The 27,659-nt window shown below is 48.8% G+C and overlaps 1 protein-coding gene across 1 annotated transcript; it reads left to right on the forward strand.

Annotated features, from left to right (window-relative positions):
* Nucleotides 1-68: 68 nt before the first annotated feature.
* Nucleotides 69-26,584, forward strand: CARMIL3 (capping protein regulator and myosin 1 linker 3). Its single transcript, XM_069097897.1, has 40 exons — nt 69-244; nt 1,875-1,969; nt 2,409-2,459; nt 2,567-2,626; nt 3,170-3,285; nt 3,494-3,591; nt 6,694-6,764; nt 6,905-6,978; nt 7,229-7,304; nt 7,393-7,481; nt 8,145-8,239; nt 8,428-8,514; nt 8,822-8,931; nt 9,397-9,474; nt 10,132-10,208; nt 10,491-10,598; nt 10,722-10,791; nt 11,618-11,699; nt 11,981-12,077; nt 12,593-12,647; nt 12,778-12,950; nt 13,486-13,554; nt 13,857-13,950; nt 14,104-14,202; nt 14,628-14,756; nt 15,078-15,191; nt 16,194-16,369; nt 16,762-16,849; nt 17,121-17,264; nt 17,622-17,685; nt 17,884-18,092; nt 18,693-18,793; nt 20,246-20,567; nt 20,876-21,004; nt 21,132-21,210; nt 21,291-21,380; nt 25,095-25,210; nt 25,311-25,473; nt 25,952-26,077; nt 26,242-26,584. Exons 1-40 carry the CDS (start codon nt 205-207, stop codon nt 26,265-26,267), a joined length of 4,140 nt encoding a protein of 1,379 aa, XP_068953998.1. The 5' UTR covers nt 69-204; the 3' UTR covers nt 26,268-26,584.
* The last annotated feature ends 1,075 nt before the right edge of the window (nt 26,585-27,659 follow it).

The raw sequence follows: 27,659 nt of genomic DNA on the forward strand, positions 1-27,659 counted from the left end.
GGGGAAGGAGGGAGGAGAACTGTTCTGCTCGCGCAGCCGCCCCTGACTGTGAGCGAGGCTCAGCGGCTGCTGCAGCGCTAGCTGCCGGGGCCCTGCCGGAGCCGAGTCTAGCATGTGCCGCGGCTCCCGGGCAGCGGCGGCGGCGGCGGCGGCGGCGGCAGCGCCAGTGCCAGCGGCGGCTCCTCTGCAGCAGCAGCAGCCGCCATGGCCAAGCCCAGCGCGGAGCTCACCCGCGAGCTGCAAGGTACGAGGGCGGGCGCTGCGGGCTCAGGAAAAGCCCCGTCCTGGAGCATCCCTGTTCCGGTGCATTTCTCTCCCTAGTACATCCCAGCCCTGGGTACATCCCCCTCCCGCGTGCATCCCTCTCTTCCATGCATCCCAGATGTGGTGCAACCCGCTGCTTCATGCATCGCGCTCCTCCATGCATTGAAACCCTAGTGCATTGCTGTCTCCAGTGCATCCTGTCTCCCCCCCCCCCCTTCCCTCCACCCCTTCCGACCGACCGGTGTTTCACCCCAGTCTGTACCTCCCTGTCCCCGGGCAGACCAGCCCCGCCCCGCCCCTTCGTGACAGGTGCAGTTCCTTGCGTTCCCCTATTGGGCCCATCCAGAGCTTCTGGTCGTTCACCGGTCCCTAGGTCCATCCCCGGGGTTTTCTAGCTGTAAGATTACCCCTTCTCAACTGCCCCTGGCCTGGTCCTCCCAGGGAGACACAGGGAGCTGCCCCTGGTCCTGACTGCTGCGTCTGCTTCTACATCCTTTACCCTGCCCCACCCCGGACTCCACTAGAGCCCCTGGGACTGGATGGGTGGGGGCAATGCCGGGGCGGAGTGGGTCGTAGAAGGGAAAGCAGGGAAGAGACGCGGTTCTGGAGTTAAATTCTACTTCCTCAGTGCTCACAGTGCCCACCACCAATTTCCTGTTCCCCTGCCCTTCCCCCAACCTGAAGACCTTCCTTGTTAATATGCGTTCCTAGATAGCACTCAAAGTGAAGAGTAATCTTCAAACCCATCCCTCAGTCCTCTGAATCACTGTTTCAAGGAGAGGACATGAGCTAGGAGATCCAACCAGGGTCACATATAACCATTGGCAAAACATTGAAGAATAACCGAAACAGGAAAGCATATAGACACATTGTACCCACACGCTCCCACCTACACACATACACTGTATATTTTTGAGAACTGAAAGGCATGGGACCTGAATGCACACTCACATGGACAGTAGCTTACTCCATGTCTTCCTATATGGAATAACTCAAGCTGATTTCCTGGTTTTTATCTCTCCATAATATTTCCCTAGCACATATTCATACCCACCACCCACTGTCAAGTAGTCACACTGACACCTTCAGTTAACATGCACTGGTGTTAACACAAATGTGAAGCAGTGGCTATATCCTCATACCATACCAGTCCTAGGGACACACTACGCCTTCATATACACAGAGTAACATTGACTCATTGTTGTATGCAATGAATACTGTTTAACACAGGTTGGAAAAAAGCTTCACACCCTCAGAAGTGCACAGACACACACACCCACTCACAATGACAGTCTCACAATCTCTCTCTCTCTCACTCACTCACTCACACACACACGTCTCTGGGACATCTAGTTACCCAAGTTTGCTGTAAAGTATAGACCCATCCTGATGATACCAAAGATTTAGTCCAGGAAAAGAGTGATGTCTTTTCCCCTCTTTGTCTCTTGGGTTCCTCTCATATTCCCTCTTTATATCTCTCCTTCTTTCCTGCCCCTGCCTTTGTCTTCATTTCTCTCTTTTCTGAGAGCCATGGGGAGAGGGGCTTCAATAAGAGTAAGGGGTGTGTGCTACTCTGAGCAGCACTCACGCCCTTTTTCCCACTACCACAGAAAGTGTCCGTCGGTGCCTGAGCCGAGGGGCTGTGCACCAACAGCATCGGGTGAAACTGGAGACCAAGCCCAAGAAGTATGAAGACCGAGTATTGGTGAGGGGGCAAGGCTGGCAGGAGAGGAGTCAGGGTGGGCGAGAAAGGAATAGGGACAGGACTAAGAGCAGGAAGACTAAATTTGCATTAATAATAACAAGAATCTCCATCATCCTCTCTGCTACTGGAGTTATCCTAAGGATGCTTTCTATAAACCTCCAGAAGAGTAACCTATATCCCAATACTTTTATTCAGTAACAAAAAAGTAGTCATTTTACCCATTTGTGCAATATTCCACAGAACATTAAATATGAAATAACAGCAACATGATATCAACTTGCCCGGGAATATTTCTGTCTGAACTCCATGGGCAAAAACTAAAAGAATAATAATGATGGAAATGAGGGGAGCTTTTGGGGAGTGAAGGAGACCGGGACTCAGGGAGGACTGTAGATGTAACTTCCTTCAACAAGCTAACCCTCTCTTCTCTCTACTCTAGGCCCTAACTGCCTGGCGTCTCCATCTCTTTCCTCTAAAAGTCCCAGCTAAGGTGAGTTTGAAGAGCTGGGGATAGTAGGGTCAAACCCCAAAGCTCTCCTTCTAGACCAGCCACTTACACCTGAACTAACCTTCATCTATCCTTCCCCTTTACCCCAGGTGGAGAGCTCTTTCAATGTCCTAGAGATCCGAACCTTCAGCACTCTCAACCAGAACCAGGTAAGAACTAAGCTGTGAAAATAATAAGGGCTTATTGGTTATTCAGCAAGGCAATAAGCATTTATTAAGCACCTACTATGTACCAGGCACTGTGCTAAGCACTGGGAATACAACAAAAGGCAAAAACATAGTTCTTGTCCCTGAAAAGCCCACAGCCTAATGGCGGGGGAGACAACATACAAACCACCATGTACATACAAAATGTATGTAATCTCAGAGGGAAGGCACTGTCAGTGGGAGAGACTGGGAGAGTCATCTTACAGAAAGTAGAATTTGACCTGAGTTTCAAAGGAAACCAAGGAAGAGGGAGAGCATTACATGCCTGGGAACCAGCCAGTGAAAAGGAATCAGGAGATGGAGTGTTCATGTAGTATGTAGAGGGGAGTAAAGTGTAAAAAGACTGGCCAGGAACTGGCAGTTGTGAAGGGCTTTAAAATCCAAACCGTGGAGTTTATGTTTGATCATAGAAGTATCAAGGTGAAAAGTGGGCTGAACAAGGTTGGAGTTAAATTTGAGGGCCTACCACCATGTCTCTCTCCCCAGATCCTAGTGGAGACAGAACGTGGTACTGTAAGCATGCGATTGCCGTCAGCAGAGAGTGTTGAGCAGGTGACCAGGCATGTGAGCACAGCACTAGCCAAGGTCTGCCCAGGCCCTGGGTGAGTTACAGTTTCAAGAAGGCCCCCATGCTCTCAGGACAAAGCTGAGGGATTTGGATCACAGGGAGAGGGGGGAAATGGGAGATTTCTTCTTGTCCAGAGTGTTGCATCTACCTGTTGTCTAGTAGGGATTCTGGAGCCGGGGTTTGGAAGGAACTAAAGAAACTTCACTCAACCCCATTCTGGGCTGGACACATTATTTCTCTAGGTGCCTGATCCGTCGTGGAAACCCTGAGACCCCTGAGGGGCCCCGGGACACATCCCCCAACTCTGAGACCTCCACATCTACCACCCACAGTGTCTGTGGTGAGAATGAGACACACTCTTCCTCCTGACCCCACCTCCCATCCAAGGAGATGCTGACCCTAAACCTAGCTTACCCATCCCAGCCTGTCCCCGGAAGCAGCTGTGATACCAACATCAGCATGACTGTTGCAGTCTGCTACATGCAGAACACTGTGCAGGATACAAAAAGGCCAAGACCTGATCACTACCCTTGAGGGGTCAGCAATTTATAATTATAGCTCATAATTATGGAGTATTTTACAAAATAATTTTCTTACAACAAGCAGCTAGTTATGGAACTCAATTAGCTAAGCATTTGTTAAGTGCCTACATTGTACTAAGTGCTGAGGATAAAAAGACAATAAAAAAAAAATAAAAAAGTACCTGCCCTCAAGGAGCTTACATTCTATTTATGTAATGGAAAAGAGTATTGGATTTAGGGTGAGGAGAGACCTGGGTTATGTTCCTGACTCTGACATATATTAGCTGTGAGGTTCTAGGCAAATCACTTACCATATATGAGCTCCAATTTCTTCATCTAAAATATTAGAATGGTAATAATTTTAGTACCTACTTCATGAAAGGCGTTGTGTCAGAGTACATAGAGTCACCCTTAGTTTCAAGAAGGCCTACGTTTAAGTCTTGCTTCTGAGACATACTGGATAAATGATCATGGATAAGTCACTTGGTCTCTCAGTTTCACAAATGACTATAAGACTATAAGCATTTATTATGTACCAGGCACTGTACTAAGCATTGGGATACAAAGAGAGGCAAATGACAGGCCCAGGCCCCGAGGAGCTCACAATCTAATGGGGGAAACAACAAATATCAATAAAAAGTTCTATGCAGGATAAATAGGAAATACTTAACAAGAAAGGCACTAGACTAAAGAGAGATCTAGAGGCTTTTTGCAGAAGGTGGAATTTTAGGTGAAACTTGAAAGAAGCCAGGGAGACCAGGAGGTAGAGGCAAGGAGGGAGAGAGTGCTAAGCATGGGGGATAGCTAGTAAAAAATGCCTGGACTAAGGAGATGGGCTTTCTTGCTTGAGGAATGTCAAGGAGGCCAGTGTCACTAGATTGAAGAGTACATGGTGCAGTGCGAGGTTTAAGAAGACTGGAAAGTGGAGGACTGAGTATGAATGCCAAACAGGATTTTGTTTATATCCTGGAAGTGATAGGGAATCACTAGAGTTTATTGAGTTTGTGGGGGGCAAGAATTTGATGTGACATGCAGACCTGCTCTTTAGGAAAATCAATTTGACAGCTGAATGAAGGATAGAGTGAAGATGGGAGAGACTTGTGGCAGGTAGACTAACCAGTAGGCTTTGCAATATTCCAGGTGTGAGGTGATGAGAGCCTGTACCAGGGGGGTTGCAGTATCATAAGAAAGAATGGGGTGCACTTGAGAGATGTTGCAAAGGTGAAATTGGCAGACCTTGAACAGATTGAATATGGGAGGATGAGGTGAGAGATAGTGAGGAGTCGATGGTGACATCCAGGTTGTGGGCCTTGGGGACTGAGAGGATGGTGGTGTCTTCAACAGTAACAAGGGAATGTTGGAAGAGGAGAGGGCTTAACAGTAAGGATAATGAGTTCAGCTTTGGACATTTGAGTTTAAGATGTCTGCTGGACATACAGTTTGAGATTTTCAATAGGAAAATAGAAATTTGAGATTGCAGGTCAGCAGAGAGGTTAGGGCTGGGTAGGTAGATTTGAGAATCATCAGCACAGAGATGATAATAAATCCATAGGAGCTGATGAGATCACCAAGTGACAGTATACAGGAAGAAGAGAAGGCTCAGTGCAGAGCTCTGTGGGGCACCCACAGTTAGTGGACATGACTTGGATGAAGATTCAGCAAAGGAGACTGAGAAGAAGTAGTCAGGAGAACCCAAAACCTAGAGAGGAATATTAAGGAGAAGGGGGTGGTCACTATTATCAGAGGCTACAGAAATGTCAAGAAGAGTGAGGACTGAGAAAAAGCCATTGGTTTGGCACTTGTTATTGTTGCTGTTCAACCTTCTTTCTTGAAGAGAACTGGTAACATCACGAGGGTGATGTTACCCTTGTTATTGAATTGGATTTAAGTGAGTCAGAGCTTCCCAAAGTCATCAGAGTCCAGCGGTAGGTAAGACATAAGTCAAGACAACTGGTGATGGTCCAGCATGCAATCTTTGGCAATTAGGAGATCATTGGTAACTTTGGAGAGAGCTGTTTTGGTTGAATGATAAGGTAAGAAGCCAGATGACAGGGAATGAAGATGAGAATGAAAGGAAAAGAAGTGGAGACATCTATTGCAGATGGCCTTCCTCAGGAGTTGCAGAGTAATTATTACTATTATCAATCACTACACCAATGAAACCATAGACCTATATAAAAGCAAACTAGTTGCCGTGAGGATAACATAATATACAATATGATATGATACAATGTGATACAATATATACAATAGTATGTAGAATGCTTGAAAAGCCATTAGTATCAACTATTATTATCAACAATCCTATGAGGTATGCAGGTAGTACACATTTTAATATTTAATAATACTATTTAACATAATGTAAATATTATATGAGTGACAAACTGAGGCTTGTCAAGATTAAGTAAGTTGCCTAAGGTTACTAGTTGGAGATATGAGGTGAAGACATAAAAAGTCCTAACCTTTCATAGGATTTTTGAGCTGAAAAGGACCTTAGAAGTTACCTAATCCAACCACCTCATTTTAGAGATGAGAGAACTGACACCCCAGCATGTAAAACAGACTAGTCAATTTCTTTCTGAGACAGTAGGCATAGGATAGGCACTCAACCTACCCCTTTACTGGGGTAGTGGTAGTATCAGAGAAACTCAGTGAGGAACTTCCAGTCTCCACATAAGTCTGCAGCTTTTTCTTGGAATTTAGAGTCTGTTTGAGTTATCTGGAGCTCTCTCATAACCAGTATGTGCCAGAGGTAGGACTGGCACCTGGGTCTTTCTAGTTTTGAGACCAGTTGTCCATTTTCAAATCTGGATATTTCAAATTCAGCCTTCTTTCCATTACATCACACTGCTTGTATCCTCGACCCTGATCCCTTGCATGCACTTCTCCCTGGAACCAACAAATCTCTCCACTTCATGAAGGTGGCTTCTCTGAGACCTATGCCGCTCTGTGTGACTACAATGGGCTACACTGCCGGGAGGAGGTGCAATGGGTAAGCTGGGCTTTGCTGGTTTCCAGATGTAAGGAGGGTTGTTTTATTATGGGATTGAGGAGTAGAGAAAGAAGGAAGGGGAAGGAAGCCAGAGAGACTGAGATAGGGGTTAAGAGAGAGTCGGGATTCATCTCCTTTAGGATGTGGACACAATCTACCATGCAGAGGACAACCGTGAGTTCAATCTTTTGGACTTCAGCCACTTGGAGAGCCGGTAAGCAGGTGGGGCAGCAGGGGGCGAGAATGGCCAGCCCCCATCTCTACATCCACCCCCCACTTTCCTCCTTGTGCTTTGCTACTCCCATTGTATCACCCTTTCTAGAAAATCAAATCCTGATTCCATCTTGACCCCAACATTTCCATCTACTGCCTGCCTTCCCATCCAGACCTCCTGCATTTCCTGCATTCCCTAGCCAGCTTCCCCGGCCACCTTCCCCCAGCCTGTCTATCCATCTCCCCTCTAGGGACCTGGCATTGATGGTGGCAGCCCTAGCTTATAACCAGTGGTTTACCAAACTCCACTGCAAGGATCTACGCCTGGTAGGCACCAGGATGGGCCAGCATGTGGGATGGGAAGGGGGAAACAGCATCGTCCCCGGGCCCTTACCTCAGCAACCCCCTCTTTCAGGGCTCAGAGGTTCTGGAACAGGTGCTACACACCCTGAGCAAGTCGGGGAGCCTAGAAGAACTGGTGCTGGACAATGCTGGCCTCAAGACGTGAGTCTCTGTAGGCCGGGAGTAGCTTCTTCCAAGCCAGAACACTCCCAGAGCTCTGGTTATAGAACCACAGCATATTAGAGCTGGAAGGAACCTCAGAGTTCATCTGGTGAAACACCCCACCCCATCCTCATGTTATAGATGAGGAAATTAAGCCCCAAGGAGGCTAAATGACTTACCTGGGGTCATAGCTAGCCAGTGGAACTCAGATCTTCTCATTCCCAGTCCAATGCTATTTCTCCTACACTTTGACAGCTGGCTGCTTGCATGTTATTAATGCCAAATTGAGTGGCTGTGTCCTGGCATAGCTCCTTTATGCCCAACTTTTATTGTGTCTGATTGCTCTGTCCTAGCTTTAAAAATCCCTAGTTGGGTTTTACATTTGTATGTGAAGTTTGAACTATAGCCCTACAGGCAACTCTACCCAGCTAGGTCTCCCTACTCCTTCCCAGACACCTAGATTCTCTAAGACTCCTCTCCTGGGAGTCCCTCATGCACATGAGGCAAGATCAGTGATTAAACCTGTACCTAGAGGCAGCAAGGTCACCAGGAAAGTTGAGTCAGGACCAGGGAGATTACAGGGGATGGGAATGGGGGAGTAGGCACAGACGGCCATGAGTAATCCCAGCTTGAAACAAAACCTTTCCTCCTTTTTCCTTGAAGGGACTTTGCCCAGAAACTGGCTGGGGTGTTCGGGGAGAATGGAAGCTGTGTGCTACATGCCCTGACTCTATCCCACAATCCCATAGAGGACAAAGGTGAGAGTTCCCAAGCTGGGTCACCTTCGAAATCACAAAATCAGACTTCAGTCCTGGCCCAGATCCCAATTCTGACTCCCAATGCCAACAACCATATCCTTGACCCTAGCCCTAAATCCAAACCCAGCTCTACCCTACACCATTTTTATCAATCCTTCCTCAAATGGGTCTTTTGTCTCCTCTCTCAGGTCTCCTCAGTCTAAGCCAGCAGCTCCTCTGCTTCCCCACAGGCCTCACCAAATTGTGCCTGTCCAAGACTGCCATCTCCCCTCGAGGTATTGACTCTCTGAGAATAACACAGGGCTGACCAGGGGTCTGGGGGTGTGGTCCTCATAGTACTGAGCCCCCAGAACCCCCAAGACCCTTATGAGACTAACTCACCGCCCAAAAGAACCCTGCTTCTTGGAGTACTAAATCCCCATTTCCTCTTAAAAGGTTAAGAAAACATGGCCACATTGCCTTGCCAGGGCCAGAGAAATGGCATGAGAATAGCACTCATTTGGGGAGGATAGGGAAAAAGGGGAAAAGGGACAACTGTGCCTGTTGTGGGTGGTGATCCAGCCTACTGTCCAATGTGCCCAGGGCTCCTAGCACTGGGCCAGACCTTCGGTGCCAACCCAGCCTTTGCCAGTTCCCTACGCCACCTGGACCTGAGCAAGAACCCAGGGCTGCTCGCTACTGATGAAGCCAATGTGAGTTAAGGTCCAGCCACACTCCCCAAATCCTTCCACATTTTAATAATAATAACTCACATTGACATAGCATTTTTTAGGTTTACAAAAATTCCTTCTTCACAACAATCCAGTCAGGTGGGTAGTGCAAGTAGTTATTATACCCATTTTACAGATGAGGACACTGAGGCCAAGCAAGGTTAGTTGGCTTACTCAAAGTCACACAGCTAGTTAAGTGTCAGAGATAGAACTTGAGCCCAGGTCTTCCAACTCTAAAGACTAGGGCCCTTTCTACTATACCCAGACCCTTCTGGGAAGAGCCTAAAGTGTCTTCCCTACCCACCTAGAGATCAGCCCCTGACCAAAGTCAATCATATTGCAAAGACTGAGCCTCCTCTGTACTTGTGGTCCCTGGGAAAAGGGAACCCCATATTTCCCACTTCAGCACCCCTTCCTGCCAACTTTCCTCCTTTGCTCTTGCCTCAGGTCCTGTACAGTTTCCTGGCTCAGCCTAATGCCCTGGTCCATGTGGATCTGTCTGGGACTGACTGCGCCATTGACTTGGTGAGAAGGACAATCCAAGGAGAGATAGAGGAAAGAAAGAGGGGGAGCCAGGCCTAAAGATGGGATCAGGGAAAGAGACATAGTCATCAGAGGGGAGATGAGGGCACTGGGGCCAGGACATGTTACCCTCAAGTTCCCTACTTCTGGAATGAGGGGGTTGAGGAAAAATGGAGACAAGTTATGGTGAATTGCAAGGGAAGGTTGGAGTTTATAAGGGCCCAGTTGGAGAGATGAGGAAGATGTAAAAAGTACATTGGAAATTATTACATAGATGGCCCAATCCCAGCTCTGCTCCCTGCTACCCATGTAACTTTAAGCAAGTCATTTTAACCTCACTAGCTCTAAGTTTCCTTATCTGTAAAATGAGAGACTTAAACCTTGGACCTTGGTCCCTGCCATGTCTAAATCCGTCATCTTCTGTTTGAGATGGGACCTGCAGCATGTGGGCCAGTAGATTTAGTGGGTTTGGGGCAGGGTAAACCTAACTTTAAGCTAGGTTCATTCCAATGGGTACAAGCTCTCCCAAACTAAACTGAGAGGTCAAGGGAGCATGGCAATTTGAAGGAAAAGAGATGAAGATATATTGGGGAAATAAAGAGCAAAACCTGGGACCATTCTGTCCATTCCTGGCTTACCCTTTCTCTCTTTCTCCCATAGCTGCTGGGTGCTCTTCTCCACGGCTGCTGTTCTCACTTAACCTACCTCAACTTGGCTCGAAACAGCTGCTCCCACAGGTGTCCTGGGGAACAAAGCAGGGTGAAGTCACAGGGGTCTCACACCTATCGCCTGTCTCACAGGCCTTACACACCTACCTATGCCTCCTTGTTCCTAAGTCTGTCTTCTTGTCATCCCCTCTGCCTGCCTCAGTTTCCTCAGCTACATAATGGGGATAAAAATAGCACTTACTTCAGGGTTATTGTGAGAATCAAATTAGATGATATTTGCAAAGAGCTTAGAGCAGTGCATGGCATACTTAAAAAGGTGCTTAAAAATGCCTGTTCCCTTCCCTTCTCCAGCAGGAAGGGCCGAGAGGCCCCACCAGCCTTCAAGCAGTTTTTCAGCAGCGCTTACACCCTGAGCCACGTCAACCTGTCAGCTACACGTCTGCCCCTGGAGGCCCTCAGGTTGGGGGCCATTGGGGGAGCTGGGAGTGGGAGGGAGGGGAATTGGAGCCAAGGCAGCTAGGGTGGCTGGAAGCTGGAGCCTCACCCCCCGACCTCCCTGACACCACCTTGCCTTGCTCACAGGGCACTCCTCCAGGGCCTCTCTCTCAACAGCCACCTCAGTGATCTTCATCTTGACCTGAGCAGCTGTGAGGTGAGAGACCCTACATGCCCTCTCTGACCCACTCCCTTTTCCTCTATCCTAGAACCCCCATCTTCCTCAGTTCTGTTGGGCCCCAGTTCTCAATGGTGTAGTAGAACAGAGACAAGATTGAAAGCCAGAAGAAATAGATTTGAACACAGGCTCCATTCCTTACTCACTTTGTGGCATCAGACAAATCACTAGACCTCTCTACGCCTCAGTTTCCTCATCTGTTAAAAAAAAAAAGGTTGGACTAGCTGGGTTTTAAGGTTGCTTCCAGCTCTAAATATCTGATCCTGTGTTGTGATCCAGGAGACTTCCATCCCCTTCCTTCTGTCTCATTCTACATCAGTCAGTCAGCAAGCATTTATTAAGTATCTGCATGACCGAGGCATTGTGCTCAGCTCCATTTCCCCCAACGTCCAGTTTCTGTCCCAAGGGCCCCCCGTCTAGCCCTGTATCCATCACTGCCTTCCACGTGCCCATTACCTGTTGGTCCATTTCTCCTACACCATTTATCAACTCCTATCTGTCTTCAAGTTGAAGGTCTGAAAGTATCAGGGTTCCCCACCAGGGGGCAGAAGTGGCCATGGTGTGGGGTGCTCCGATATAGGATCTAGACCAGGGTTACCTCAAAGCCCAAAGAAGGAAGGAGAAGGGCCTTGGAGGTGGGCAGGAGTGGGTAGGAGTCCTGGGTTGGCATGGGCTAGACTGGGTGGGGATCTTGATTCTACAGGTATGACCCTTGTGTCCTTGGATTGACCTCCCCTGGAAAGTCAAGGTCCCAGCACACACTGTCCCCTGCTCCCTTTCCTCCCCTATGTTTGTTCCTCTACAGCTTCGATCCGCAGGAGCCCAGGTCCTCCAGGAGCAACTCGGGGCTGTCAGTGCCGTGGGGAGTTTGGACTTGTCAGACAATGGTGAGAGACCCTAAATGCCCACTTGGTCCATTCCCTCTTCCTCTGACCCAGAACCCCTATCTTCCCCAGTTCTGTTGTGCCCCAGTTCTCAGTGGTGTAGTAGAACAGAGACAGGATTGAAAGCCAGACAATGGTGAGAAAGGGCAAGGGCCTGCCCAGGCCAAGGAAGGGGCATAGTTTAGGCAGAGAAATCTGATCTGGGCAGGATGAGGGGGGAATTGCTTTAGTTCCCTCAACTGACTAGCTGGAAACCCAGTCATCTTCTTGTGGTTCTGGCCCAGGGTTCGACTCTGATCTCCTGACATTAGTGCCCGCACTTGGCAAGAACAAGTCCCTTAAGCACCTATTCTTGGGCAAGAATTTCAATGTCAAGGCCAAGTGAGTAACTCTTCCCTTCCCTTCCTGTTTCCGAAGACCCCTGTGTGCCCGCTTCCAGCCTGGGGCCCAGGCACCTCCCCCAAGATCTACCCTGTTTCTGTTAGGCAAACTCATGACTCCAGCTTCTTTTCACTTTCTCACTTTCACACTTCTTTTTCTCCTCTCTAGCCTCCATGTAGCAAGAATAATGCCATATATTTGTATAGTATTTTGTAGTTTGCAAAATGTGTTCTGTCTCTGTCTCTGTCTCTGTCTTTGTCTCTCTGTCTCTCTATCTCTGTCTCTGTCTCTGTCTCTGTCTCTCTCTCTCTCTCTCTCTCTCACACACACACACACACACAATCTCATTTATTCCCCTCAACAACCTCATGACATGAAGAGTGGAGGTAATATTCCCATTTTTACAGATTTGCTGCCTTCCTGCCCTACCCCAAAGGGCATGATGTCTCCCTCCTCTGTCCCCTCTACATTTTCTCCCTCCACCTCTTACCATTTGAGCCCTCATTACTCCCCAGGACCCTGGAGGAAATCCTTCACAAACTTGTGCAGTTGATTCAGGAAGAGGATTGTGTGAGTGACAGGGGCCCAAGCTACTAATGGCAGGGGCAGGGGGTGCTGAAGTGAATGAGATGGGATAGAGGGATGGATCTGATATCAAATCTCCCTTCCACCCCCCTCCCCCCCACCAAAAAAATACCAGTCCCTGCAGTCATTGTCAGTGGCTGACTCAAGGCTGAAGCTTCGAACCAGCATTCTCATCAATGCCCTGGGCAGCAACACCTGCCTGGCCAAGGTGGATCTGAGTGGCAACGGCATGGAAGACATTGGGGCCAAGATGCTGTCCAAGGCCCTGCAGATCAACTCTTCCCTCCGGTGAAGGCTCAAATTCCCTCCTCCCTGAGGCCCCTGATACCCTGTGCCTTAGCTACCCTACTTTGCAAGGCTCTGTCTGCACATAAACCTGTACCCCAAAGACCCCAAATTCTTTTTTTTTTTTTGCTTTTTTTTTGGAGGGGGAAGGTAGGGCAATTGGGGTTAAGTGACTTGCCCAAGGTCACACGGCTAGTTTTTGTTGTGTGTTTTTTTTTTTAAGTGTCTGAGGTCAGATTTGAACTCAGGTCCTCCTGACTCCAGGGCCGGTGCTCTATTCACTGCACCACCTAGCCACCCCAAGACCCCAAATTCTAAAAGATCTCATACCTGGAGCAACCAACAGAATCCTTTCTTCCCTCAACCCCTAGAGAATCTATTATGGTGGACTCCCAGAAGGGCTGAAGTCTGTCCCCAGTGTCTATAGCTCATCTCTCACCACCCTCCCAGAAGCAGGGTACCACCCAATCCAGGTCCCCAGAATCAGGAATGACAAACCTGATTCCCCACCTCCTCCTCCCCCTATCCCCCACCCCAGGACTATCTTGTGGGACCGGAACAATACTTCAGCCCTGGGCTTTCTGGACATTGCAAGGGCCCTGGAGAGGTGAGCATGTTCTGATCCCAGATGCCCAGACCTTGGTCACCCCCGAGCCATTCACCCCACAGTAATCCTTCATCCGCTGATAAATTCTGTAGTACTCCTTGGGTGTTTGGGAATGTGGGTGAAGGCAGGGCACTTAGATGGAAAAGAAAGGTCTTCCACCCAGGTGAGCAGATGGAAAAAAGGACAAGAGTGTGAAAGTTGGAGCAGGATTGGGAAGGGAAGGTAGGGCCTAGGGTCCTAGGACATGAGCTACTATCCCCTTTCTATCTCTCTCAGTGTTTCCCTCCTGGTTCTCCCCACAGCAACCACACACTTCGCTTCATGTCCTTCCCTGTGAGTGACATCTCCCAGGCCTACCGCAATGCCCCAGAGCGCACCGAGGATGTCTGGCAGAAGGTGAGGGGACCAGGGGGATGGGATTCCAGGGTCAGAGAGAAGTCAGGGCAGGGTCAAGGAAGATAAAGCTGGAGCAGAGAGGGGCATGGAGAAGGGGGTGGTGGCCTCCTTGTCCTGACCCTCTGGCCTTCCCCCCACCCCTGGCATCTCTAGATCCAATGGTGCCTTGTCCGGAATAACCACTCGCAGACCTGTCCTCAGGAGCAAGCATTCAGACTGCAGCAGGGCCTTGTCACCAGCAGTGCTGAGCAGGTAAAGGCTTCCCTCTGGTTCCCTATATGGGACTTGGGGCTAGAGTATGAGGGGAAACATGAGAAAAAAAAAACACAAAAACATGGGAGGGGAAGATGGAAACATACATTAAGATGCACACAGACCTTCAGGCTCCCACTCTCCTGAGCTTCATGGAATAGTGATTTTAAAAAAGACAAGAGCCTACCCACAGGATACTGCCCCCCCCACCCCCACCCTGCTGCCACCACCATGATATATCACAGCTCTACAAAGTGGAAAGGACAAAAGGAAGTGTCCCAGTCGCATGAGTCATCTGTCCCAAAGGGAGGTCAGAGGACTCCTGGTCCCTGTGGAGCTGTGGGGGGGAGGGGGACCTTTGGTTCACTTGCTCCCCTTTCTACCCTGTGCCTCCCTGATGCTCCCCCTGCTGGGCCCTGGCCCAGATGCTACAGCGGCTATGTGGGCGAGTCCAGGAGGAGGTTCGGGCACTGCGGTTATGTCCCCTGGAGCCAGTACAAGATGAGCTGCTCTACGCCAGAGACCTCATCAAGGATGCCAAGAACTCCCGGGCGGTGAGCAGCCCCACTCTGCACTCCACGCCCAAGCCTTGGCCAGCTAGTACTAAGCCCCAGATGATACCACCCACCTTTTCCCCACAGTCCGAACACCCAACCCCAGCCTCTTCCACACCCCACCAACTCCTCTTCTTCCGCCCAAGTTACCAGAGATGGACAATCAAAGCAAGTCCCAAGGAGGCTAGAGCTAGAAGATGGAAAGCCTTCCTGCCACCCCAACAATGCTTCCAGTGTTGTTCCCCTCCATATGTTCTCCTCCAAGCCCCCAGCTCTGCTGACTGAAACTTTGGCCTTGTAACCACATTCCCCTCCCCCTAGCTTTTCCCAAGCCTTTATGAGTTGGGCCATGTCCTAGCCAGTGATGGACCTGTCCGGCAAAGACTGGAGTCAGTGGCCAGCGAGGTATCCAAGGCTGTGGACAAGGAGCTGCAGGTAAGTATTGAGGGACCAAAACCATATGGGACAAAAACCCAGTCCTCAGCCTGTTTGAGGGTAGGGCAGACCTGTCATGCTCACCCAGAGGAGAGGAAACCCCAGCACATACCCCAGGAAACCTCACCATTGAACTATAAAGGTTCCAAGACAACAACAAAAAAATGGCAGATGTGAGGTCCTAGCACCAAACTGTTATCTGGGACCCTTTTCTGGGGCCTCAGGCTCCAAACCCTCCATTTTGGGCTCTAACTTCATACACCCTTCTGAACTCTGATGTTCAGGAGGGGAGGGAAAGCAGAGGATAGATAATAAGTCATAGATTTAGAGCTAGAAGGAACCTTAGCAGTCCCATCCCTACTGTCACCCTACCACCATCTTACAGAAAAGTTGTTGAGACCTAGAGAGGTTGAGTGATAAAGCCCATGTTCACTTGGGTAATAAAGAATAGAGCCAAGATTTTAATCCAGGTACTCTGATTCCAAATGTATTTGTCCAGTGTATTCTGCAGATTTTATTCCTTCTCTCCATCTCTATCTCTGTTGCTTTCCCTTCTTTTCCCTCCTTCCTCCCTCCTCCCTTTCTCCATCTATCTTTATATCTTTCCGTCTCTCCCTCCTCCTCTCTCTCTACCCTTCTCTCTGTCTCTTTCTCCCTCCCCCTCTGCCTCTCTTTCTCTGTGTCCCTCCCTCCCTGTCTTCATCTCTCTCTGTCTCTGTCTCTCTTTCTGTGTCCCTCCCTCCCTCTCTCTCTGTCTTCCCCTCCCTCTCTCTCTCCTTCCATCCTTCTCTCACCTTCTCTCTAGCACACACACACACACACACACACACACACACACACACACACACACAATATCACAGTATGGTGTAGTAAAAAGAAGGCACTAAGATTAAGGACCACCTCTGCTGGCTACACTTGATGTATAACCATAGACAAGTTTAAGCCTATCTGAGCTGCAGTTTTCCCTCTGTGGACTCTGGCCCTTCTGTCTCCCCACCCCAGGTGATCCTAGAGTCAATGGTCAGCCTGACCCAGGAGCTATGCCCAGTAGCTATGCGAGTGGCTGAAGGTCACAACAAGATGCTAAGCAGCGTGGCTGAGCGAGTCACTGTGCCTAGGAACTTCATCCGTGGGGCCCTGCTAGAGCAGGCAGGGCAGGACATTCAGAATAAACTGGAGTAAGCTCCTTCAGGGCTGAGGGGTTGGGGAGATTGGGGGGGGGGTGCAAGGGAGACAAGCATGGCCAGATTAAATAATCAAACCAGAGTACTTAGGGGACAGGGGGCCCTGGACTGCTCTCAACAATGAATAATGAATGAGTAAAATCTCCATTAAAAATAATAAATCATTAACTGATTTTAATGTTCCTACCTAGGGTTAGACATATATTCTAATAGAACAGGCCTTTGAATGCTGGGTTTTTAGAGCCAGGGTCTGTTTCTGTCTTGGCATCCGCAACCAGCTAATTTGACCTTTATCTCTGTATGGGGTTTGGGGGTAGTGAGGCCCCAAGGGTGTCAAAGTGAGGGGGCCATGGGTGGCTGCGCTGATCCCCCAAGTGTGTCCACAGTGAGGTGAAGCTCTCAGTCGTCACCTACTTGACCAACTCTATAGTGGATGAGATTCTACAGGAGCTGTACCACTCCCATAAGAGTCTGGTGAGGACCTGTGCCCTGGGGGGACCTGGCCCCTACCTAGGCCAAACCTACCTTCTAGCCTGGCCCTGGCCATATCCCTACCCCTACAATGTCCCATTGACTACGCCCCCTCTTTCCCTCCCCAGACTTGCTGCCTGGCAACATTTCCTCCCCAAGGATCTTGGGTAGTGGACTGGTTCCTTGAGATTGACATTCAGAAAAGAACAGGGCCTAAGGAGCTTCCCTTGTACAAGGGGGTCAGCCCTCTGCCCCCCATCCTTATCCTTCTCAGGCCCGTCACCTAGCCCAGCTGAGGACCCTCTCAGAGCAACCAGGTGGAGGAGGCCCAGGGCAAGAACTGTCCTCCCAAGCCCGGGGCCGAGGCCGGGGCCATGACCATGAAGAAACCACAGATGATGAGCTCGGGACCAACATCGTGAGGCTCCCACTGAACCTTGTGTATCTCTGACATGGCCTTGTCTATCCCAGCCTCTTCTGGTCCACCAACTTTGTCTCATTTCATCTCAGTAGCTTCCCCCTCCCTCTCTGGATTCTACTCCCCACCCCATCCCACCAGTTCTGACTTCATCCCATAGCCCTGTCTTATCCAGTCTTCTACTTACCTCCCCCCCTTTCCCCACCCTCCTATCCCCCTACAATTCCTCAGCTCTGTAGGGAGTGGGGAAACGGGAAGAGCTATGAGGAGGCCATGCCTTTGTTCCTGTGAAGAGTGGGGGGCTCTGGACAAGGATTCTGAAGGACCCTAGTGTTCTAACCCTGCCCTTCCCCTCAGGATACCATGGCTATCAAAAAACAGAAACGTTGCCGCAAGATCCGGCCTGTGTCTGCCTTCATCAGTGAGTCACTCCCACCCTTAATCTACTTCCCTTCCCGCTCCTGCCACCCCTATGTCCCCTTTTCTCAATACCACCTCTTTCCCTGTCCCCTTTTCTTTACATGGCCATCTTCTACTGTGTCCCAGTTTCTTTCTTTCTCCCTAACCTTCCAACCTAACTCCCCAACCCCTAGCCTTTCTAACACAGCTGTTCCCACAGGTGGGAGTCCGCAGGACATGGAGGGCCAGCTGGGGGGGCTGGGGGTACCCCCAGGCTGGTTCTCAGCCCTAGGGGGCAATCAACCCGCCCCCAGTGGCTCCTGGGAGGGCCTGTCAGAGCTGCCCACCCATGGCTACAAACTGAGGCATCAGACACAAGGACGGCCCAGGCCCCCCAGGACCACCCCCCCAGGGCCTGGCAGGCCCAGCGTGAGTCCCTGGGGGCCTTTCAGGGGAACATGACAGTCTTTAGCAACTTAGTAACTCCAGACCTGTTCTGGCTTTAAGGCCCCAAATTCCAGAGCCCCCAGCCTCCCTATTTGAGGCCCATGAATAACCAGATCAGAAAGTCCTAGTTCTATCTAACAAAGATAATATCTAACAAAAGCCAGAAAGACCCAAAGATGGAAAACTATTGCCTAGCAGTCAGTGGAGGGAAGCAGTTTCCCTCACCTGAGGCAAAAAGCAAAAGCAGCCTGAAACAGTATAAAGAGCGCTGGGTTTGGAGTCAGAGGATGACCTGGGTTTAAATCCTGGCTCAGCTACTTCCTGCTGTGTAACCTTGGCTATCATTTCATCTCCAAGAGTCACAGTTTCCTCACTGGTAAAATTAAAAGGTCCCTTCCAGCTGTAGTTCTAATGGTCCTCAGTCCCATAAATGGGGTGGGGGTGGGGGAGTATAGACAAAGTGTCCTGGCTTCTTTGGTGCCCAAGAAAAGACAAGAGCCTGAGCCTAATCAGAAAGTTCCTGTGTGGACTGGAAGGCAAGAACTCCTGTTCAAACTAAGATGGCGGTCACTTTCCCAGCAGGCACCAGGACCAGGAACCCGACAAGAAAATGGGACAGCCACTCGGCTAGATGAGGGGCTGGAGGATTTCTTTAGTCGAAGGGTTATGGATGAAAGTTCCAGGTGTGTCCCACATGGGGGAAGGATTAAGCTACCAAATTCATTCCCATAGACAGCTCTGCCTGCTCCCTCAGAGGTGCCCCTACTCCCACCCCATTCAAAGGTCTCTGCAAGAGTAGTATTTTGCAACTCAAACTACACTATAAGTAACCAGGATGTTTTGGACTGAATCCCAAAAGTTCTAAAACCTGACTGTGAATTCCTAGAATTATAGTCTCAGGCAAAACCAGTTTTATATTCAGAAATTTAGTATCCAAATTCTCTGTAGCTCCTACACAGAAACTCTCATAAGTTCGTTGGCAGGGGCTGGGGCCAAGAAGGAGGGAAACCAGTGTGGGGGAGAAAGAGTCAAGGAAGATGAAGCCATTTTTAAAACATATAGGTTATAAGTAGTAAAAGATCTTTGGTAGTAGTAGTTCTGAGGATTGTTTTTAAAAAAATGCTATGGGGGCAGCTAGGTGGTGCAGTGAAGAGAGCACGGGTCCTGGAATCAGGAGAACCTGAGTTCAAATCCAACCTCAGACAATTAACACAAAAACTAGCTGTGTGACCTTAGGCAAGTCACTTAACCCCAATTGCCCTACCTTCCCCTTCCAAAAAGCAAAAAAAAAAAAAAATGCTATGGAACTGAGTCTAGGAAAATCCTTCCTAGGTTCTTAAGGGACCCATTCCATATAATTTTCTCAAAATTATTACATCTCTGGGATATTTCAGCCTCTTTCTCCCCAAACTTTCATTATTTATTCCCTGAATCCCTGTTCACATTTGCTAGAAGGGTCTCACAACCTTGGAAGAAAAAGTCTCCACTCACATATCAGAAATAATGACTGGCCAGATACAGGGAGAGTGAAGAAGAAAGTCAGACCCAAAGTACAGGTTGCATGTGACAGTGGAGTATACCAGTAGACACCTAATAACAATTCTAACAACACACATTTGTGTGGAGCTTTAAGGTTTTGGGGGACGCTGGACTTCTGAGCAAGGCAGTGATATCTGATTAAAAAAGGTCAAGTTGTCATCCCACTCTTATTTTCAGCATTGGTCAGATCATTACCAGAGGCCTAGGCCAGTTTAACAACAACAAAAAAAAAATAAGACCCCAAAAAACCTGGAGAGGGCTGAGAGGAGTGTCTTAGATTAGAGAGAAGGAAAAATCAAACCTGTGAAGAGTAGTCAGCTTGAAGATCACCTGAAGGCTCCAGTTCTCTGAAAGGTTCATTACACTGTCTCCATTGCGTGACCAGAAGCAAAAGGTCTAAACCTAAAGAGATCTTTAGGTCAGATATAAGGAAGAACTTCCCAGCCATAAGGATTTCAGGGAGACAGAAGGCCAGACAGAAAAAAGTGTGTACCAGGTGAACATTGCAGTTGTGAGGCATGTCTCCTGGTGTGTAGATGGTGGGGGGTTTGGTCATTAAATCTCCCTACCCACATGTAGTACTCCCCTCTCTCCAGCTATCCTCGGACTTTGAGGACTGTTCGCCCAGGCCCAGGTCCTGCAGAGCCCCCACTGCCCCCACTCCAGAAGAAGAGACGACGAGGCCTGTTTCACTTCCGTCGCCCCCGGAGCTTCAAGGGGGAGCGGGGACCAGGATCCCCCACCCCTGGGCTCCTCCTGCCCCCTCCTCCTCCCCCACCCCCAACTGAGGAGAGTCCTCCCACCCCAGATCCCCCAAGCCTTGGCGATAATTCCACCCCCTGCTGGAGTCCCGAGGAGGAAAGCGGCCCCCTCCCAGGGTTGGGGGGGAGCCGGGGACCCTCCTTCCGAAGAAAGCAGGTAAGATAGAAAGTCCAGCCTGTCCCTGCCCTATACACCCATTTCAGAAGTTAATAATGGAAGAATTCCAGGGGTAAAAGTGGGTAGGGGGCAAGTAAATAACTCCCTTTAAGGGTAAAAGCCACAGACCCCCTGGGAGTACTATGTAAAAAAACAAAAAAGGATTTAGCAAAGGGCAAGAAAGAATCTCTGAGTGTGTTGGTGGACACTTCCAGGGAAAGTTGCAGTTGTTTACTCCAGAACCAGTGTTGGCAGCAGGGTCTTCCTCATCGAAAGCTGTATATAATGGAGCTGGGGTTTTATTCCAGGGCATGGAGGGGGCAGAGCCAGGGGAGGGAGTTCCAATATCTGGAGTGATGCAGCCAACAAGGGTTCATGGAATTGCCCTTCCTGGGATGGGTCGAGCCAAAGGCTGGAGCTTTGATGGGAAGCAAGAGGTGAGAAAATATGAGGGGTATAGGGAGCGGGGGAGGAAGGGAGGGAATCATCTATCTCCTTTCCTCCAAAGAGTCCGAGGGGTCACCCTCAAGCTCTCCCACTTCATGTTACTACTCCGACTCCCAGCTCTCATTTCAGGGTACAGATACTGACCTGGAAAACAGTGTCCAACCTTGGCAGAGACGGCGCTCTTCTGATGATGCAGGTGAAAGAAGAATTACCACCACCTCCTTTCTTCTTTCCCACTCTACCCAGCATCTTTGACCTTCCCCCTCTCTCCTGCAGGGCCTGGGTCCTGGAAGCCCCCTCCACCTTCCCAGAGCACCAAACCAAGTTTCAGCGCCATGCGTCGAGCAGAGGCCACGTGGCACATAGGTATGGGCGGCTTCGTTAGTCAGTCAGTAGCATTGGCCGAGCTAGGTGTCAGGTGCCGGGTTAGGGAGGACAGAGATACAAAAAGAACAAAAGATATGTCTTTAAAGCAGACCTGCACAACGTATGAGCCCTGGGCTGTGTGCTGACCTGCCAAAGGATTTCAGGCTACTAGGCTGAGAAAAATGTAGGGCTGCCTCTGGGCACTGTCCTGTTTGTCATGTGTCCTGTGGCAACCAATCATCATCAGTCTGTTTCTATTCTGTGGCCCAAAGAAGTTTACAAGTTGTACAGGTTTGCTTTAAAGAGTTTACCATCCAGTTGGAGGGACGAGGCATAATAAACATATTAAAAAGACTAGGTCATTTACAAAACACCATATGCAAAGGTATAAAAATCTTCTTACAAAGGGGATTTTGTAGAACAAAGCCATTAATTTGTTTTGAAGAGCAATGCTGTTGCCCTGTGAGTAACTTTTAATGCTTTGGAAATCATATTATAATGCATTCAGTACAACAAACAATCCCATATAGCAAATACTTTCTTTGGCCTTTATCCATTAACCAGTCACTTTATGAAGACAACACTTAATTGGATGCCTTTTGTGTTGTAATTGGGAAAATGAGAGCCAGAGTCTAGCCTTTGGTCTTCTTGTGAAAAAATGCTCACACACCATTGAACTCCCTTCAGTTTTCTCCACCTCAAACATTTCACTAGCCTATCCTCCCCAGACCTCCCACCCGAAGTACACACCTCACAAGATCAGAGAGTGAGCTGTAAGGAGAGTGAGACAGTAGGAGAATAAGGAAGGCAGCATCCACTGGGAGTCCATATTTACTACTAGTCCCAGCTCTCTTTTAGCAATTGACCACCTCTCTGGTCCTCAGGTTTCTTGTTTGAGGAGATAGAATATATCTCGTGAACTTTCCATTTCCAAAGTTTTATGATTCTATACTATTTGGGGAAGAAAAGTAGAGGTGGGGCATTGGATATTAGGAAGCCAGAAAAGAAGGAATGAAGTGTGATGTCTTCCCTCCTTCCCCTACAAGGCTCAAAGCACTCCTTTTCATTTTCTATTTAACTAGTAACTTCATTAAACATATTTCACTTTCAGCTCCTATGAGCTAGGGTATATAATTCCAACAATGTTTTCATTTTAACAGAATTCCACTCTAAGAAAATGATGCACTTGTCCCAAAGAGTTTGTTTAATGAGCTTTTTTAAAATATAAATTGAGTGTATATGTGTAAATGTGTATACATGCCTGTGTGTGTGGGGGGTGTATACACACACATACATATGCTGAAGGGATGCAGAGTAAAAGAGAGATCAAACATTTAAGGGCCTACTGTGTGCAAGGCAATAAGGTCTATGAGCCTCCAATACAACATAGCAAATATTTATTAAGTGCCTACCGTGTATAGGGCGCTGTCCTAGGTACAAGGGAAATCAAAGCTTAGAAAAAATACAGTGCTTGTCCTCAAAGAACTTACAATCTAGTAAGATGCAAACCCAAATAAATGTGTATAATAGTGTATAATAGAAACATTAGAATGAGACGATATATATTATATATATAATTGTAATAGTGTATAATAGAAACATTAGAATGAGACAAAACTAAATGCTATGTGCCATTTGAGGGGAAAGGTCAGAAACAACTCAGGGAGATCAAGGAAGGCTTCCTGAAGGCGGTGTCAATAGAGGCAAGCCACTGACCACTGCCAGATGTTTGATTTGTATCTGTTGCATCAGGATACCCTTTTCTAGAGTTTCTCATTCCACCATTACTGCCTCCCATGTGCTCCATTACCATCAGTGATACATAGAGAGGTTAAAGCCCAGAAGATGGGTGCTCAGAGAATCATAGATTTATAGATAGATTTAGGATCTAGAAATCACCAGAGCTAGACCTATTAACACTGTACTTTGAACCAGAAGACCTGGGCTCAAACCCTAACTCTGACATTTGGAGATTATAAATTCTCTTGCTAGACTGGAATTCCTTGAAGGCAAAGATTCTCTTAATCTAACTTTTTGGGGCAGCTAGGTGGTGCAGTTAACAGAGCACTGGCCCTGAAGTCAAGAGGACCGAAGTTCAAATTCGGCTTCACACATTTGACATTTACTAACAGTATGACCTTGGGCAAGTCACTTAACCCCAATTGCCTTGCCTTCCCCCCTCAAAAAAAGAAGTTTAAAAAAAATCTAACTTGTCTGTGTTCCCCAGAGCCTAGTACAGTCGACATTGAATATAGGCTTGTTTTATGTTTTATTTCTGTAACTGGGCAAGTAATTTCATCTTATTAAACTTCATTTGCATCATCTGTAGAATGGGGGTAATCATACTTGCTTTACCTACCTACACATAGTAGTTATAAGAAAAGTGCTTTGGAAGCCATGTAAAGCTATAAAAATGTGAGTTATCATCATCATCATCATCGTTATTACTATTAATAGCTACTCTTCCTTCTCTCCAACAAACACAATAGACCAAGATCAGGCCATACTGTTTCTAAGTCTGTGGTAGGACTGTATTCCTAGCACTTCACCTAGAGTAATAGTCTCCATTCTAGGGCTCAGATCATTTGAAAGTATTTCCAGGGGAAGCTAGGTGGTGCAGTGAATAGAGCACCAGCCCTGGAGTCTGGAGGACCTGAGTTCAAATGAGACCTCAGACACTTAACACTTACTAGCTGCGTGACCTTGGGCAAGGCATTTAAGCTCAATTGCCCTGCCTTCACCCCTCCAAAAAAATGTATTTCCAGTTAGATGTCTAGAATTAATCCTTGCACATATGTCTTGAAAGCCTGGAGGTTGTTCTCCTTCTCTGACCCACATCACTTGTCTCAGGACCAGGAGCCAACTAAACATTCTCTTAGCATGTCAGCACCCTCTGATAGAGAGCTGGCAGGTGCCTCTAGATAAATCCCAACCCCCCAGCCTGAAGAAAGAAAGGGATGTGGATAGCGGCAGGCTGTCTGTCTTCGAGCTGCCATCTACCACCATCAGTACAGCCGTCCTCCATACCAACTCTTACCATTGAGTGTAAAACCACTGAGGGAATTGGGAGGTGGGGAGGGGGAGGAAGAGAGCAACTGAAGTTCCTTCCCACAAAGGCTATAAACTTCACAGAAGCAGAAATGAACTGAACTGATTGCCATACATGGTTCTAGAACCAGGAACCTGGTGAGTGGCCCATACAATTAATGTGAGCTATTTACCCTCCAATCTTGAGAGGGACTCCCAGTTGTTCCTAGGGTCTCCAACTCTTCCTTGGTAGATTCTGGGGTAGATTCTTTCCCAATAGGTTCTGGAGTCTCTGGTTCTGCCTTGTTAGATTCTGGGGTTCTTGACTGAACCCTGGTAGGTTCTGACTGGGCCCTGGTAGGTGCCACAGTCTGTGACTCCAGTGAGGTTATGTATGTGATCAGGCCCTTTCCTTCCCTCTGCATCCAGAGCTGGCATATCCCACACAGCCCTTGAGCAGGATGAGACCCAGGATTAGGGTACTTTGGAGGCAGGGCAAATAGCAGAATGATGCCAAGAGGAAACAGAAGGAATTGGGGGCTGAATTTCTTAGACCATCTCTGTGTAGAGCAGTGATGTCTGATAGGAGGAACAAGTGTGGGCTTTGAGGAAGCAGCAGGAGGAAATGGATGGCTAAGGAGGAGAGAACTGACAGATTCTACTGGCTTCCTGTCCCCCCCGCCCCAGCTGAGGAAAGTGCCCCCAATAACAGCAGGCAAAGCCCCAGCCCAGCCTCTGCTGAAGGGGAGGGAGAAGAAGGAGTCCTGCTCTCAGAGAGGGAGATTCTGGCCCGAAGCACCAAGGTAAAAGTAAGGGGAGACAGGGCTGGAGGGGGATATGGGTCTGTGAGGAACTGCCCTAGGGAATGGGCTGACATGGTGTCTGGTGCCTCCACCTCTCCAGGATCTCCTTGTAGCTCCTCGGCTCCCCAAGCCAGTAGCTGTGCCCCGGGGCCGGAGGCCTCCACTGGAGCCAGGGGGCAGGGAGGATACTGAGGCCCCAGCTGCCACAAAGCCCCGACAGAGGCTAGGTTCCCATCGAGACCAAGAGGAGCCAGAGGCCCAAGGTAAAGGTTAAGGTTGGGGGCAATGGGACCAACTGAGAGGGGGAGGGAAGAGTTTGCAAGATGGACTGGGGAATATCTTAAGAAGCTGGAGAGCTGACTCCAATTTGGGGGATCTAGAGGTTCCTTCCCATCTTTGGGGGGGGGAGGGAAATTGGGGTTAAGTGACTTGCCCAAGGTCACACAGCTAGGTTTGGGGTTTGTTGGGGGTTTTTTTTTGTGTGTGTTAAGTGTCTGAGGCCATATTTGAACTCAGGTCCTCCTGACTCCAGGGCCAGTGCTCTATTCACTGCTCCACCTAGCCGCCCCGATTCCTTCCCATCTGCTCCAGGTACCCCAAACCCCCAAGAGGAGGAATGGGAACTCTAGACTTCCATCTTGTGAAGCAGTTGAGTTCTAGCAGGAGGCACCAGACCAGATTGGCCTTGAATAGCATAGGGAATGGATCCAGTACCCCCGGGGGCTTGAACTCTTATTTCAGGACTTCCCAATGTGGGACGAAGAGCAGCCCCTTTGAAACCCAAGCGGACTCGGAGAGCACAGTCCTGTGACAAACTGGAGCCTGACCGGAGCAGACCCCCAGACCCTGCAGGTTCAGGGGGAGAGGGTGAGTGGGACATGGGAATACCACCACCTCACAAGCCTCTAGTCCTCTACCCTAATCTGGCACTGTCTCTCAGCCATCTGATCTAGCTCCTTCTGTACCTTGCCTCCCTCTTGCTACCCCTTTCACCCCAGAGAGTAACCCTTCCTGTGGTTTGTCTCCTGCAGGAACCAGTGAACTTGGAACAGACTGATACTGCCCTCAGTGAACCTTCTCCCCATCCCCCATACCCTCTCCCTAGCCATGTGCCTAACAGAGACTCAGATGTCCCCTTCCCCCAGCATCCCCAGGCTCCTCCTTCCTGACCCCTTAGGGGCAGGGGAGGGGTGGGGAGAGTTGGGAATAGAACTCCTTAGTGGAAAGGGGGATTGTCTGTCTCTCCTCCTCTGGTGGTGGGGGGAGGGAGAAGCTTTTTCTCCCTCCTCATGGTGGGGTTGGGGGGTGGATCTTTGTCCCTCTGCCCCCAGGGGGATCTCTCTAAAGTTGTACAGAATAAAGAAACCAAAATGACTACCTGCCTCTGAATCTTTCTACCACCCACTGCCCGTATCACCCTGCTATCTCATCCCCCTACCCCACAGACACACTCACACCCTAGTTCCCAGCAGTTGCCCAAGCTCTGCAGCTGCCTAAGTCTAATCACCCATCTCCCTGCTGGGAATAGAAATGGCAAATCAGACAGCCCCTCTCAAATGAGGAGGAAAACTTCTGGTGGGGAGGGAGAGAATGGGAAGGAGATTTGAGGTAATGGAATAGAATCAGCACCATTACCTGATATCTCAACCAATAGGGGCAGGAATTGTGCGGTCTCCCCTCCCCAAAATGGGGGTGGGGAGAGGTGGGATAGAATGGATGGAGCAGCACTATTCAATTGGGGATTATTCGATGACAACCAGAACCATGACGTCTGACATATTCAAAGGAAGATAGATGGGTGGAAGCCATGCCTAATGTATGGTCTTGGGCACACAGTTGTGGCATCTTGTAAAGGAAGGATGTAGGGCCTGGCCTTGCATGGAGATGTGCTGGGCAAGAGGAAATTGTGTTTTCATGACCCTGTGTGTTTGTGTATTGGTCTGGATGACATAGGTCAGTCAGGTAGGCCTCTGATGTTCTATTTGTTGTCCATTGGGTGCCATGTTGAAAGCTGACCTGTCCTGAGTCCCTCTACACCATTTAGCATCAGAGGATAATATCTTTAAAACTATACAGGCCCTTCAGAGTATTCTAGTCCAGCAATTGGCAAACTATAGCCCTGAACCCAGACTGCCACCTGTTTTTGTCCTGCTCCAGAACTAAGAATGGTTTTTACGTTTTTAAATAAAGTTTTGGGAGGGAGATAGATTTGGTCAGTGTCATAGTTTGAGGACCCTTGATAATCCAACCCCTTCCCTCATTTTATAGATGGGGGAACAAGTTTAGAGAAATTAAGAGACTTGCCCAATATCTTATAGGTAACAAATGATGGGTAAGATTTGAACCTGTATCTTATAACTCTAAAGCTATGGCTCTCTTCCACTGAGCCACAGAAGAGACAGTAATTTGGGGTATAAATTCTGACAAGGCATACATCAATCAGTCTCCA

Source organism: Petaurus breviceps, unplaced genomic scaffold (genome assembly GCF_028583685.1).
Source record: "Petaurus breviceps papuanus isolate PSGF00001 unplaced genomic scaffold, PetGlider_PUasm1.0 37, whole genome shotgun sequence".
Classification (NCBI taxonomy): Eukaryota; Metazoa; Chordata; class Mammalia; order Diprotodontia; family Petauridae; genus Petaurus; species Petaurus breviceps.

What these genes read in the sequence shown, in the direction of transcription:
- CARMIL3 (XM_069097897.1), top strand. Translation starts at nt 205, where the DNA reads ATGGCCAAGCCCAGCGCGGAGCTCACCCGCGAGCTGCAAG. An exon ending in CAATCCCATAGAGGACAAAG is followed by an intron (nt 8,240 to 8,427) that starts GTGAGAGTTCCC and finishes CTCCTCTCTCAG; the next exon opens with GTCTCCTCAGTCTAAGCCAG. An exon ending in AATTTCAATGTCAAGGCCAA is followed by an intron (nt 12,078 to 12,592) that starts GTGAGTAACTCT and finishes ATTACTCCCCAG; the next exon opens with GACCCTGGAGGAAATCCTTC.